The sequence below is a fragment of the Actinia tenebrosa genome, unplaced genomic scaffold (assembly GCF_029948245.1).
Source record: "Actinia tenebrosa isolate PJP-AT-01 unplaced genomic scaffold, QUT_ActTen_1.0 PGA_scaffold14__42_contigs__length_11649687, whole genome shotgun sequence".
Lineage (NCBI taxonomy): Eukaryota > Metazoa > Cnidaria > Anthozoa > Actiniaria > Actiniidae > Actinia > Actinia tenebrosa.
Genome location: NW_028292574.1, coordinates 598,084 through 613,363, shown reverse-complemented (window position 1 = coordinate 613,363; position 15,280 = coordinate 598,084). Strand labels below are relative to the sequence as shown.

The 15,280-nt window shown below is 41.0% G+C and overlaps 1 protein-coding gene and 1 pseudogene across 2 annotated transcripts; one reads left to right on the top strand and one right to left on the bottom strand.

Annotated features, from left to right (window-relative positions):
* Positions 1-5,695: 5,695 nt before the first annotated feature.
* LOC116291073 (uncharacterized) lies at positions 5,696-10,035 on the bottom strand (annotated as a pseudogene). Its single transcript, XR_016119636.1, has 4 exons — positions 9,768-10,035; positions 9,193-9,290; positions 7,852-8,304; positions 5,696-7,705 (listed from the first exon to the last, which is right to left on the bottom strand). The product of XR_016119636.1 is annotated as an uncharacterized LOC116291073 (transcript).
* Positions 10,036-10,211: 176 nt separating this feature from the next.
* LOC116291075 (uncharacterized) lies at positions 10,212-14,201 on the top strand. Its single transcript, XM_031698194.2, has 3 exons — positions 10,212-10,495; positions 11,193-11,263; positions 11,910-14,201. Exons 1-3 carry the CDS (start codon positions 10,274-10,276, stop codon positions 11,953-11,955), a joined length of 339 nt encoding a protein of 112 aa, XP_031554054.1. The 5' UTR covers positions 10,212-10,273; the 3' UTR covers positions 11,956-14,201.
* Positions 14,202-15,280: the final 1,079 nt, after the last annotated feature.

The following is a 15,280-nucleotide window of genomic DNA, read 5'->3' as shown; positions in this document are numbered from 1 at the left end:
TCGCTGTATTCCGTTTCGTACTGTAGCTCCAAGTTGGTAACGGAGTATGGGTGGACGGCTGCTGAACTTACGTCTTTTCCTTGCAGGATGTTCGTAGTGTCTGCTAGGGTTACTTCGAACTGTAGTTCACTTAGCTGCCTTGGGTAATACACGCCATGTTTCGTGATAACTTCGAATTCCAGCGGGATAACATATTTTGTACCGTAGGCCGCCTTTATTTCGTCTTCTCCTGAGGCGCCAGAGGCTGCGCTTCTTACCTTGCGTATGGCATCACTGGCGATTCCCTGTTCTATCCTTTGCGCGCGGTCAAACGCAGTCAACCATAAGTCTTTGTACGTGGCGTACAGATCGTACCTGTTCAAATCCAAGAGGGATTCCCCGGCGAACTTGACCCGCATCTTAGAGACAAGGTTGCGGCCCACGTTATTGACGACATGACGCGCGTCTGCAGTATCTGGCTGCACCGCTAGGTCAAACCTTAACGCCAGGGTACCAGGAACCAATACTAGGTTATCCGTTAGGCGGGGTACGCCTACATACAGGGTTTCTCCTGGCTTTGCGCTGCTGGGGGTAAAGGTGACCCGGTGAAAGGTGCGTTCTGCTTTCAGCCCGCCAACCTGCTTAGGTAATACGTTGGGGTTTAACTTTGAGCTTATCATATATAATGGAAGTAGAAGGAACGGATTTTGACCCCCTTACCGAAGAAGGGCCAAGTCGATATTAACGATGAAGATTTTGACGCATGGACTAAAGGCGCGGAGACCGACCCCCTAATCTAAGACATGGCCCTAGACAACAAGTATGGCAATAGGTGGAAAAGCTTCAAGACCTCCTTGAATCGCATGTGGCAATCAAAGAACCGCGGCAGCCCCGTCCCTGAGTACTTGGAACTTCGAAACATGAACGAGCATGAAGCAACCACGCGGGAAACCGTAGAGTGGGCAACGCAAGAGCTACGGATACGCTATCCCCGCTTCGAGGCCGACGACATAAATCTCACAGAACGCGGAAACAAAGTCCTCATAAGCGTCAGAGACATGAGATATCCCGACGCTAACCGTTGGACCAAACCACAAGTCCTCTTTGATGATAGTGGCTCGGTCAAGGTTAACGTGGCAAGACTGAGGGGCTTCAAAGAGGCTACCCGAAGTGCTCTAGAAAGGTTGGAAACCCTGAATGAAAGGGTCGCACTAGAAAAACGCGTCGAGGAGATGCAAGAAACGTTGGAAGAAAGGGAAGCAGAATACATGAGACAAAACCGACTACTCCTTGATGCTCAAAAAAGAGAGAACGAACAGACAAAGCCCTACGCGATAGAGACCAAGCCCAAAAAGCCTTCGAACTTGCCCTGCAAGACCTGGACATGAGCAAGGAAGAAGCTAAAAACTTGCATATCACCATAGCCGGCTCTTTGGAGGAGCGGCGGCAGTTGGTTGCCGAAATTAACACTAAAGAAGAGCAAATCCGGCAAAGAGATCAGGCCATCAAAGACTTGGAAAGACAAATAGAGCGGCAACAAGAAATAATTAATGACCAAACCCGTCCCGAAGAGGAAAGGGAGGCAGCCCAAAGGGAAGTAGAAACCCTTCAGGTAAGAGTTGCGGAATTACAGGCGCAAAAGGAAAACCTGGAAACGGAGTTGGGGCTTACCACCAAGGAAAAGGTAAAAAGAGCTCTCATGAAGTATGGTATTCCTCTTGCATTTGCGGTCGCTATTAGCACCGTAGTAGGAGTAATCTTGTCCGCGCTTAAGGCTACGGGCGCAGGCGTAAAGAAATTAGGCAATGGACTGACAGACTTGGGAAAAAAATGGCAGGCGGTTTGCCTGGGCTGCTTGGTAGTGTTCTTGGTCTGGCACTTAGGGCCGGCGGAGAACTGTTGAAGTTCGTGGGGAATAACATTTGGATCTTGGTTGTCGCTATCGGGGTGGTTCTCCTGAAGAAGATGAAGGGTTAATCTTGTCCTTGTATGTTACTGGGGGCTTATCGTCGTCAGGCATCCGAGGCGTCCTCGACTGGGGATAAGTAAAGATAGTATTCGCGCCGCCTTGATAATGCGGAACTAGTGGCAGGACAGTCATGGTGCTAATGGGCTTATGATTCCAGGCCGCATCTATAGCAGGAGTTCCCACAGCATTTATTCGAACGTTGCCATCAGCAGGAAGGAGTTGCAGCCGAGCATACTTACAATTGACTAACATATGAAAAGTAATCGGCGTTAAGTCTTCGCCTGATAACGTGCAGGGCTCCATTGAAAAATGGGTAACTTTCCTAGCGTTCGTCGAAGTTCGATAAGGAAGCAGGGGCTCGTCGTTCTCATCAATAAGTCTAAACCCTGCATTCGCACCAGTGCCCGTATTAACATTAATGATGCAAATGATCAATGCAGTGCCCCCAACTTCAACCCACATGCCGGCGTTTTTCCAATCAGTAGATTCATCATGGTTCTTTTCCTCTAAATAGTAAACGTAATGAGTTTCCTTCTGATGTGGGTTCATATATGTTACAGGCTAAGCACTGTAAGAGTGCTAATGGTCATATGGTTATAAGCCGTGTCTCTTTGATCCTCTATGCTATTTACCGTGACCTTTCCCGTATCGTCTACTCTTATCTGTAGTTTTACCTTCCCATGGCAATCGGCGACCATATGAAAAGTCCAAACCGATAATTTCTCGCCGCTATTTATCGGCGGCTCTACGGAGAAATGCGCAGGCTCCCTGTTGTTTGTCTTATTTCTCATAGGCTGCAGTATGCCATTCTCATCTACAAACCTAAAGCCCACGTTGGCATGGCTGCTCGTGCCAATGCAAATACTACAAAGGATTAACTTCTTTCCTGAGTAGTTCAAGTCCACGGACATCCCGGTGACGTCCACCCAAGAGCTCTGGTTGTATCTTTTCTCGCCTGTGTAAGTCGTATAGACACAATCTACTCCAGCTACGTAGGGGTTGTTCATCGCCATATATAATAACTCAGACCAATGCTTGCGGTAGCTAGGCCGGCCTTTAGTAGGTTATGGTCATATTCCTCAGGTATGGTTGGTAACGCGGGAATATGCTTTGATGGTTTCTTAACTACGGGTAGCTTCGTTTCGTGTGACTTTTTTGGCTTCTCTACGAAGTGAGGAATGCCCTTGGTCATGTCAGAGTTCACGTCATTCGCTCCAAACTTCATATCCTTAGTAGCTCGTTGAAGTTTGTTGTTGTAACCCACAACGGAATTGGCGTTGATAACCAAATTACTTGGCATTAACCAGCAACCAGGACTCAAGGCATAATCTAGCCGCACTTTAGATTGCTGCACCGCTAATTGATACCTTTGAACTGATTTAGAGATCTCATTCTCGATAACAGCGCTTTCGAAGAGGACAAGGAATACTTGTTGTGTTTCCTGCGACGCACCGCTGGCATCTACAATGGGGCTTCGAGTGCTAACCTGTGCTCCTAGAATGCAGTAAACAAAGGCTTCGATGCTTCTATTAATCCTTGCTAGATTTTTCAGTCCAATACCCTTTGCGGCAAAGAAAGGCGCCCAAGGATACATCTCTTTGCTCTGAATGAAGTAAATTAGGTTTCCTTTTGTTCCGCTGCCTCCTAAGTCTGAAAATTCGTAAGAGCTAGGATATCCCATGCCCGGCGTTTCTATGCTGGCACCAACATACGAAGCATAGGTGTAAGTCTCTCCTAAACCATGGGCGGCACCCCCTTTGTTGCGAAAATCAGGGTTGGTAAGCTTAAACTCATTCTTTAGTCTCTCCCATGCGACTTTGTCGTATTTGTTATCCTTTGGGTTAAAGACAGTGTCACCAGGAAGCGGCACTCCTAACTCAAACAATATCCTACGAATAGTAAAAGCAACATGAAACCTTAGGAGAGGAATATGGAACATGTCCGCAGCTATGCCACATCCTTTAGTAGCAGCCCAGACAGCAAAGTTTAACTGCTGCGGCCAATACCGCATGTTGGGACCTAATAACCATTCTCTGGATTCTTTCCCTGAGGTATGTTTCATGGCAGTTTCTCTAAAGATGTCTCTGACCTTTGTCTTGAAAGTCGTAGGACCCACGGGGATTTCTAAGGAGGTAACCATCTTAGCAAAGTCATCCGCCCCGCCTTTGTTGTTGTAAAATGGGTAATTCTGATTGGTTACTAATAGATGCTTTGGAAAATTAGGTTGCCTTTCTTTATGCTTGGGTACCTTCTTCGTTATTTTTGGTTTCAAATCCTCATTGCTGTACATTCTGGAGCCGTTAAAGTAAATCCCATCGGGTCTTCTTTCGAACTTACTAGGGTCTGCATGCGGAAACATCTTCCTAAATGCTCTCCAATTCCAGTAATCCCGGTTGTCATGATGTGGCTGCTCCTCAATATCATTCCCAAAAGCGTCGTACATTAGTATATATAATGGATGTTATACCATCAGCACCTAAAATGTACCCAGATATTCCCTAAACTACACCCAACGAAAAGAATGCCGAAAACTTCAGGCTCAATAAAGCAAATTTAATCCTGGCTTACTTGGAAGGGCAGACAAAACACTACGAAAAAGTTAGGAAGAAATACGTCAGAGCCCGGACTACGCTACATAAAATTGCGATAACTTCAGGATCCATATCCGTTGTGTTAACGGGCTCCGGCGTTGCTACTTCGCTTACTGGACCGGGAATAATTGTTGGAGTTCCTTTGGCCGGCGTTGGGGCAGCCTGTGGTATCATTTCGGCTGTTGCTACGGGTATTACGAATCAGCTGTCTAGCAAAATATCAAAACACGATACGACAATAGCTCTGTCTAGAGCTAAAGTAAATACAATTACTGACCTTGTCTCAAAGGCTTTGCGTGACAGAAAGATAGACGACGTAGAATTCTCGCTTATTCTGGCCGAAGAAGACAAATACGAGAAATTAAAGTCGGACATAAGGAACAAAAAAACAGTCGTAAAATATCTTTCCGAGGAATCTCGCAAAAAGATCTACCAAGAAGCGAAAGAAGAGCTTCAAAGAAAGCTCGCTCAGTAAACATCTGCTTCGAAAAAAGCGAGACAGGATTTTATTTGCATATTGAACGCCGGCTGTCTGGAAATTATGCAAATTAGTTTCTTACATTCCATTTCCCCCTTTGTACTTTTCAACTTTAAAAGTGAAAGCGCTGGTTGCTATGAGGAAGAGGAATGTTGGCGTTGCTATGTGACGTCAACGCCTCGGAATCCATCCTAACAGGGGGTGGTTGGGGTCTATTTCATGGAATATTTCATAGATTACGTCAGGGTAATAAGGAATATCCTTATCCAACCGACAGAACATCCACTCGGCTCTTGTCATATCAGAAACCTCGGGAATAGACTTACCGGTAATTTCAGACAAAATATAGGGAATAGCCTTGTAATATTTCCCTAGCTTTAGTCTTTTCAGCGTTTTCCTTAAGCTTTGCGGGGTTGGCTTTTCTAAGTGGTCTATGATTTTCTTCTTTACTTCGTTGTCTAAATATACCGGTCGATAACCTTGGATATTTCTCATCCAGTCCCTAAAGTATTTTATTCTCTTATAAGGTGTTTTCTTACGACCTCCATTGGCGTAATACTGCTCTCTGGTAGCATTTGGTACGGCATTACGAATGTTCTTACCACACTCGTAACACTGTGCTGACGTGTCATCTTCTATTTGCATTTTCTTACCACAACAAATATACTTATTTGGTTTAGTAGGTATGAATCTGGGTTTAAGACATTCTATACAAAAGTCATAAGCAAACTCTTTACATTCTTCACACTCCATATATAGACTAACATATTTAACTACATAGACACGGGATGCGGGTAATCGCGGTACGAATCGAGGAATTCACTTTAGACCGGTAATCCTTCGGTGGTCACTGTTTTGGAACCCCCATCCCCTATACTACTTGGCTCTTACAATGCTAAACTAATGCAATAAAAAACATCTAATAACAAGTAAATACATTTTAAATATAATCTCATTTCTCTGACAAGTTTCTTTCATATGGCTACCCTTTATCCGAAAACGAAAGTTATTCTAAATTGGAAAGCTCATGGTCAAAGTTTCAATGTTATGTTGATAACAAAAGTTCACAAAATTAGATACCATAGTCCTAGCTCAATGGAACAATCGAGGAATTGGGTAAAGTACCAACTTCTTTTCACCATTCATCTCTGTATTACAAGAGGCAAACGTATGTTTTATGCGCTGAACTGGCATGTACGTAGACCAGGTGTGTCAAATTCATTCAGCTTCCAAACCTGAATTGGTTTTCCATAATGATCCTTATCCTGATCAATACTATACTACCAAACACAAGCAAAAATGTGTTGTAGAGGTACCCCATGTATCTCTGAGCAATGTTTAATGTAACAATTAACTTGTCCTGGTCTGATAAAAGCTGAAGGGTTAATGTTCCCATTTACATCTGTCCAAGAGGCTAAGACCCTTGCAGATCGAAGACTTCTGCTTTCCATCCTTGATCCAAACTTTTCACCTCCAAGAAATATATTTCTATATTTCCGGCATGTTAATGAGAGTGATGATAATGGTACGTTGCTATCAGAATAAATTATCTTATAAGTAGAATGTAACAACCTTAAATCATCTGCTTCTATAACTTCAGGTTTATAAGAGTTCGGTAGTCCTACACTTTCCAAGTTGCTCCAGACAATATCTTGTAAGTTGTAACAGGTTGCACTTTTATAAAGCTTGAAAGCATTAAGGGGGTTGAACTGATGGACACAAATTTTCTTTTGTTCTTCAAGAAATGGTGCAAAGTGGCTCTTAAACTCTTATGGAAACTCTACACTCCACATATACCTTCCTGCTAAAAGCTTTCGCATCATCTGTACTTCAATAGCCATCCCATTCAAGTGTGTTGCACCAAGGATACCATTAAAGCGTTCGAAACTAAAACACCAAAACACATGTGCAGGGCCAAAATCTATAATGCATTCTTTTAGATGGCAGTGGAGATGCATGTTGGGGGTAATACTGCTTTTTCCATACAGATGCTGGACTTCTTTTCCAAACTTTAGAAATAATAAATCAGCTTTTAGTACATCATCAGTACAAATTATTGGATTAACCAGGTATTGACAAGCAAGAACAAATGTTTGCCAGCATCTAAGATGATCTGCTGGGATGATTCCATTCAGGGCATAAACAGAATATACTAATGTCCAGTTTTTCCATTGAGATGCAGTATAAGTACCGTAATTGGAAGATATCTTGTGGGGCAATCTGCCAAAACCAGTTGAAACATCCAAGGACTTGATCTTTTCCTCTAGGAGTTTAAGTTGTTGTTGATTTAAGGCACCGTTTGCTAGCCATAGTTTAAACATATGTTTTGCAGTTCCCAAAAACAAATTGTGCATAGGATCAATGGCCGAGTACCTTATCACATCAAAATATTCTAATTTCAAAAGAGAACTATAATAAACACCATATTCTTTTGCAAGCTTTTCAAATTTGGTTTTTGTTTGAGCAGTTCTTACTTTCTCAGCATGGCGACGATGGCTTACATTGTCACGGGGAGGCCAATTTTGCCGGTCGAAACCAGAATAATCAGTTTTTTCTGTAAAACTGCTTGGGAAAAATTTAAAACATTTCGAACAACCTCTGTGTGCAGAGTGTCCTTTAAAGCCACAGAGCTTTCTAAGTGCAGGTATATCAGCAGAAGCACAAATTACTGCTCCCCTGTGTGTCATGCTATATGTCATATGATACCATAGCATTGACTGAAACCCTATATCCATCTATCAGACTGTATGATACACATTTGTAGCCCGAATTGATATACTCAAAATAAAGCCATATTTCGCAACCACCAAGGAACAGAAATCATTACACTGTGCAGCAAAGGAACTTTACTTATACTAGTGTGTAGTCTGACACCATGCCACAATGCCTTTAGTTCATCAAGAACTGGATCAAGAAAAGGGTTTAATGACTTTGGTTCTTTACTCAATTCTGGTATAATTCCTGCTACAATTATGTTTTCCCATTTATATCTTTCTTGGCGAGGAAGATTGAGAAGTACCAAGTAGATTGCACCAACTGATCTCCGCACTCTTTTGAGCGACCTTTTGCAAAAGCTTTTACTGAACATATTCTTGGTACCAGCTGGTTGCCAACACGTATAGTGCAACTGTCGAGATTGTATAGTGTGCAGCATTAGGTTCTGGAAGTGCCTCCTCCCCATTTAATTCTTGAAATAGATCAGCTGCATCTTTCTCAGACCATATTTCCTCATCGCTTTCACAGGCATGGCTACATTCATCCTCTCTATCAGTTTCTGAATCTTCCTCCTAAAACAAAAGCAAAACTTTAAAATTTGATGGTAAAATGTCACAAAATCATATAATGATAATAATAATAATAATGAGAATTGAAAATTGTTAAATGAAAATTCATCTGCAATGGTGTTAATAAATGAATAAACTGGATAAAACTTTGATAGATGAGGTGGTAACCCATGTGGGATGGGCTCGGAAATCGTATAAAAACATGCGTAATAGGTAAATTACGAGCCTTATGTGAAACGACTGAAGAAGAGGGCAGCTGTTTCAGCCTGTATTGGGCCTCATCTGGGCACAGTGTATCTAGTGAGCTGGTAGAATCCCACCAAAAGTACATGATAGATGAGGTGGTAAGACGTGTGGGATGGGCTTGGAAAAAACTTTGTTTGTTGATGCATAAACTGTGCCAACATATATTTTTTGGGAATGGAGGGTTGATTAAGATAATAATAACCTGCTTGATATAGCAACATTAACTAGGGAGGTAGAAAAAAAAATGGAAAAAAATGGAAAAATGAATTGAGGATCAGTCTGTTGAAAAAGCTTTTGAACTATTAATTGTGAAAGACAAATGATATAATTTCTGTCTTCTAATATTAACAGCCCGGCTACAGCCTTACTGTTACAGACCTTACAATCAATCATAGGTGCACATAATCTATTTACATAGTGTAAAATAATTTTATAAACACTGTAGGATTTCTTTGACACATACCAACAGTAACTTGAATCATGTGCTTAGTTGAACCGAAATCTGATTCCCCTTGATTTACATTTACTCAACTCTAGATAGCTCAAACCTTTTTTGTATGTTTCTTGAAAGTTTGAGTTATTGCGATTCTACTGTAATAACAAAATTATATTCAAATAGGAAAAGTATACATATTGTTTTCATACCATTGCATCACTGTCTGTAACCTCCACAGAATCACAATCATGTTGCTCTTTTTGTTCGCTGTGTTCAGTCACAAAACTATTACTATTTGTAGCTTCACCTATGAAGTAAATAAAGCCAAATTGATCTTTAATATGATATAAAAGAATAAAAAATTTGAAATGGCTAGCTTGAAAATTAAATTTTATTTAACTGGCCATGACACTCTGAAACGTTCAGCGTTTCATTTGTATCACTGTGGTTCCAAACTTGTGACAAGGTCCTGTCGAACTAGAGTAAAGCTTTATGGAGATAATCATGAAAACATCAGATTTTTTGCATATCAAAATATCACCTCTCCTAAAGTATGGGGCTTTATATATCTCTGCCGCATTCACTAAATTTTGATCCCAAAAGAGCCATCATTTCATCATTTCATTGTCATCATTTCAATCTATATCCTTCATGGTAACAAACTCTTGTTGATGTAGCGTTGCTATGGTAACATTGGACGTGATCAGATTTCATGGCAGTTACCAAAATAATTTCCCTAAGCTTACAATATACATAACATTATAACTGAGATTTAAAAAATTACCTGTCATTTCAATTTCCATGTCAGAGTTTTCACTATCTGAAGCAGCAAAGATGCTCTGAAAAGCTTGTGAGTTTTCAATTGTGCCAGCGCCAACAACACGTGATTGAAACGTGGATGTTTTCGTAGTTTTCTTTATCCATGTACCTGACTTTTCATTATAATACGCCTTTCGATGTCTCCAAAAAGAGGTTCTTGACAAATATTCCTCACAATGGCCACAGTAAATACTACTTTGTTTTCGGAAGCAAGACCGCGGTAAACCAGACATATTTAATTCGTTGAACAAACAAAGATAGTAAGGATAAGAACGGCCTAGGTACGAGAACGGTTTGCTACGGTGATCACGTGTGTCCTCTCTACCAATCACTTTGCTAGACCTCGCTCTCAGGAATGAGGTTGGAATTTGACCTAAAAGTGCTCCGCATCACTCTGAATGCTGCGATCGATCGCTCCAGTGTATTCTGTTAAACGTTTCTCTCTCTGCAATCTCCTGAACGGCAATACCAATGGCTGACGAAATAAGTTTACCCGATCACTACGTAAATTTACTCGAAAGGGTCATAGAGGAAAACAAAAGTTTGAGAGAGGAGGCGAGAGCCAATGCAGTGTTACAACAAAAGGTTCTAGAAGAATTAAACCAGAACAAGGCCTCCAGTTCAGATTCTGGCAAACGTCCTCGATCTTCCAAAAGAGCATCTACCAAATTAATCGTGCCCCTGCTTTGTCGCGTGAGTACATATTTTTTAGTTTGAATAACTATAGAATTATAGCTTTTGAATATCACTTCTATTAGAAAGTTTGAGTCTCGAACTGCATGCGGGTGAACTCAAAGGGACTCAAAGTGTAACAGTAAACAGACGCCATGTGCTTTGGTCAAAGCGCTAGATATCCAAAACTCGAGTTGATGATTCAATAGCGATAAAAAAGAACCGCCAATAATGTAAAGAATCTAAAAACTAAACAGAAAATGGAGTATCTTTAAGCAGAATTTGGATCTATCTTGAATTTCATGCGGGTGAACTCAAAGTGTGACAATGTAAACAGACGCCATGTGCTTTGATCAAAGCGCTAGATATCCAAAAGTCGAGTTGATGATTTAATAGCGATAAAAAAGAATCGTCAATATTGTAAAGAATCTAAAAACTAAACAGAAAATGGAGTATCTTTAAGCAGAATTTGGATCTATCTTGAATTTCATGCGGGTGAACTCAAAGTGTGACAATGTAAGCAGACGCCATGTGCTTTGGTCAGTTGAGTTGGTGATCCAATCCAATAGCGATGAAAAAGATCGCCAATCGTAAAGGGTATAATAGCTAAACAAGAAAAAAACATCATACGATAAAGTTTTGTCAAACAGAATTTGAGTCTTGAGTTTCATGCGGGTGAGCCCAGTGTGACAATGGTCGTAATTTTCTTTTCTTTCAGCAAGATTTTAGAAAGACTTACAAAACATTGTTAAAAGGAGAGAGTTTTAAAGGCTTTAACATGGATGAAAGGTATTTCAAATAGCAATTTACCTATGTCAGTGTATGTTATTTTATATTGTGGACTATAGACTCTACTATGCCACTTTAAGAGGAACACAACTTTCCACTTCACTGCTGAACAGCATGCTTACTTTGCTTACCTGTATCATATACAGGGGAAAATTACTTGATTCTGATTGCCCAATGAAAGTGGCATTTTATCCTAAATTCAGGGCCTAATTATTTAAAATGATTGGCAGTCCAGTTGCATACTAAAGCTTGTCATACTTCAGCTTTTGTCAATAAAATAGCTTAAAACAGATGACGAGATACAAAAAAATGCAAAATTCATTAAAGTTGGCTTTTCTGCAAAATAATAATAATAATAATTGCTTGTCCCCTCTCTTCCACTCAATCACAAAAGCAAAGCAGTATAAAATGTGTGCAAATTTTGAATATTACTTATTTTGCCTTCACTCTTAAATTAGGATAATTGACTATTGTTCATGCAAAAGGCACTAAACGTTTTCTATTTTTTATTTTCTTTCATGATAAATCTGTGCAATTATCACATTATAAAAATGTTTTGTCCAAAAAGTGTCTATATTTTAAATAGATTGAAAATGGCATGTTAAATTACACTAAATTATTGATTTTTTAAAATATTTCATGTTAGTTTTCTCAGTTTTGGATCAAGTGAGAACCAGGAGATTACGATGTAGGTTGCAAGGGCTGTCATAGCTGATAATGTCCGGGGGAGGTGAAAACTACTAGATAGACGTATTTTAGCCGGAAATTAGCTGCAGCCCCCAAATTCAAAAAAAAGCAACAACTTTGAAGCTCTGGCTACAAGACAATGTAGTTTGGTGTGTGCTAACGTGAAGGATGGAAGAGTTTAGAGGCACAATGTAATGTGGAGTATAGACAATCCACAGCGATTGTTTGGTAAACAGAAGCAGCGCTGGTGGAGGGGGCAGGGTAGGTGAAAACTACTAGATAGACGTATTTTAGCCGGACATTTGCTGTTGAACATGATTCCCCTATCGAATACGGTCAAGAAAATTCGTTTTTCCAAACGAAATGACGTTGCCAAAGGAATTGGCGAAGTTCCTGTTGCGTTCACATACATTTGCTTATAAGAGCCTTTTGCCGAATTAGCAAGGACTCATCCAAGAAAATCCTTAATTTCTCAGCCGGTACATTAGCTGCAGCCCCCAAATCAAAAAAAAAACAACGACTTTGGAGCTCTGGCTACAAGACAATGTAGTTTGGTGTGTGCTAACGTGAATGATGGAAGAGTTTAAAGGCCCAATGTAATGTGGAGTATAGAACATCCACAGCCATTGTTTGGTACACAGAAGCAGCGCTGGGGGAGGGAGCGGGGAAGGTAAAAACTACTAGATAGACGTATTTTAGACGGAAAATTGCTGTTGAACATGATTCGCCTATCGAATACGGTCAAGAAAATTTGCTTTTGCAAACGAAATAACGTTGCCAAAGGAATTGGCAAAGTTCCTGTTGCGTTCACATACATTTGCTTATAAGAGCATTTTGCTGAATTAGCAAGGACTCATCCAAGAAAATCATTAATTTCTCAGCCGGTACATTAGCTGCAGCCCCCAAATCAAAAAAAACAACGACTTTGGAGCTCTGGCTACAAGACTATGTAGTTTGGTGCGTGCTAACGTGAATGATGGAAGAGTTTAAAGGCACAATGTAATGTGGAGTATAGAACATCCACAGCCATTGTTTGGTACACACAGCCAGCGCTGTGGGAGAGGGCAGGGTAGGTAAAAACTACTAGATAGACGTATTTTAGCCGGAAATTATCTGTTGAACATGATTGCTATATCGAATACGGTCAAGAAAATTTGTTTTTCCAAACGAAATGACGTTGCCAAAGGAATTGGCAAAGTTCTTGTTGCGTTCACATACATTTGCTTATACGAGGATTTTGCTGAATTAACAAGGATTCCCCCAAGAAAATCCTTAATTTCTCAGCCGGTACATTAGCGGCAGCCCCGAAATGAAAAAAAGCAACGACTTTTGAGCTCTGGTTACAACATTATGTAGTTTGGTGTGTGCTAACGTGAATGATGGAAGAGTTTAAAGGCACAATGTAAAGTGGAGTATAGAACATCCACAGCCTTTGTTTGGTACACACAGCCAGCGCTTGGGGGATGAGCCGAGGGAGGTGAAAACTACTAGATAGACGTATTTTAGCCGGTAATTTGCTGTTGAACATGATTCCCCTATCGAAAACGGTCAAGTAAATTCGGTTTTCCAAACGAAATGACGTTGCTTAAGGAATTGGCAAAGTTCTTGTTGCGTTCGCATACATTTGCTTATAAGAGCATTTTGCTGAATTAGCAAGGACTCATCCAAGAAAATCCTTAATTTCTCAGCCGGTACATTAGCTGCAGACCCCAAATAAAAAAAAGCAACGACGTTGGAGCTCTGGCTACAAGACTATGTAGTTAGGTGTGTGCTAACGTGAATGATGGAAGAGTTTAAAGGCACAATGCAATGTGGAGTATAGAACATCCACAGCCATTGTTTGGTACACACAGCCAGCGCTGGGAGGAAGGGCCGGGGGAGGTGAAAACTACTAGATAGACGTATTTTAGCCGGAAATTTGCTGTTGAACATGATTGCTATATCGAATACGGTCAAGAAAATTGGTTTTTCCAAACGAAATGACGTTGCCAAAGGAATTGGCAAAATTCTTGTTGCGTTCACATACATTTGCTTATACGAGCATTTTGCTGAATTAACAAGGATTCCCCCAAGAAAATCCTTAATTTCTCAGCCGGTACATTAGCTGCAGCCCCCAAATAAAAAAAAGCAAGGACTTTGGAGCTCTGGCTACAAGACTATGTAGTTTGGTGTGCGCTAACGTGAATGATGGAAGGGTTTAAAGGCACAATGTAATGTGGAGTATAGAACATCCACAGCCATTGTTTGGTACACACAGTCAGCGCTGGGAGGAAGGGCCGGGGGAGGTGAAAACTACTAGATAGACGTATTTTAGCCGGAAATTAGCTGCAGCCCCCAAATTCAAAAAAAAGCAACAACTTTGAAGCTCTGGCTACAAGACAATGTAGTTTGGTGTGTGCTAACGTGAATGATGGAAGAGTTTAAAGGCACAATGTAATGTGGAGTATAGAACATCCACAGCCATTGTTTGGTACACAGAAGCAGCGCTGGGGGAGGGAGCGGGGAAGGTAAAAACTACTAGATAGACGTAGTTTAGACGGAAATTTGCTGTTGAACATGATTCGCCTATCGAATACGGTCAAGAAAATGTTCTTTTGCAAACGAAATAACGTTGCCAAAGGAATTGGCAAAGTTCCTGTTCCGTTCACATACATTTGCTTATAAGAGACTTTTGCTGAATTAGCAAGGACTCCCGCAAGAAAATCCTTAATTTCTCAGCCGGTACATTAGCTGCAGCCCCCAATTAAAAAAAAACAACGACTTTGGAGCTCTGGCTACAAGACTATGTAGTTTGGTGTGTGCTAAAGTCAATGATGGAAGAGTTTAAAGGCACAATGTAATGTGGACTATAGAACATCCACCGCCAGCGATTGGCGGAAGTCCGCGGGTGGTGAAAACTACTAGATAGACGTTTTTTAGCAGGAAATTTGCTGTTGAATATGATTCCCCTATCGAAAACGGCCAAGTAAATTCGGTTTTCCAAAACGAAATGACGTTGCCAAAGGAATTGGCAAAGTTCTTGTTGCGTTCACATACATTTGCTTATACGAGGATTTTGCTGAATTAACAAGGACTCATCAAAGAAAATCCTTAATTGCTCAGCCGGTACATTAGCGGCAGACCCCAAATGAAAAAAAGCAACGACTTTGGAGCTCTGGCTACCAGACTATGTAGTTTGGTGTGTGCTAACGTGAATGATGGAAGAGCTTAAAGGTACAATGTAATGTGGAGTATAGAACATCCACAGCCATTGTTTGGTACACACAGTCAGCGCTGGGAGGAAGGGCCGGGGGAGGTGAAAACTACTAGATAGACGTATTTTAGCCGGAA

What these genes read in the sequence shown, in the direction of transcription:
- LOC116291075 (XM_031698194.2), top strand. Translation starts at nt 10,274, where the DNA reads ATGGCTGACGAAATAAGTTTACCCGATCACTACGTAAATTTACTCGAA. An exon ending in TCGTGCCCCTGCTTTGTCGC is followed by an intron (nt 10,496 to 11,192) that starts GTGAGTACATAT and finishes CTTTTCTTTCAG; the next exon opens with CAAGATTTTAGAAAGACTTA. An exon ending in GGCTTTAACATGGATGAAAG is followed by an intron (nt 11,264 to 11,909) that starts GTATTTCAAATA and finishes ATTTCATGTTAG; the next exon opens with TTTTCTCAGTTTTGGATCAA.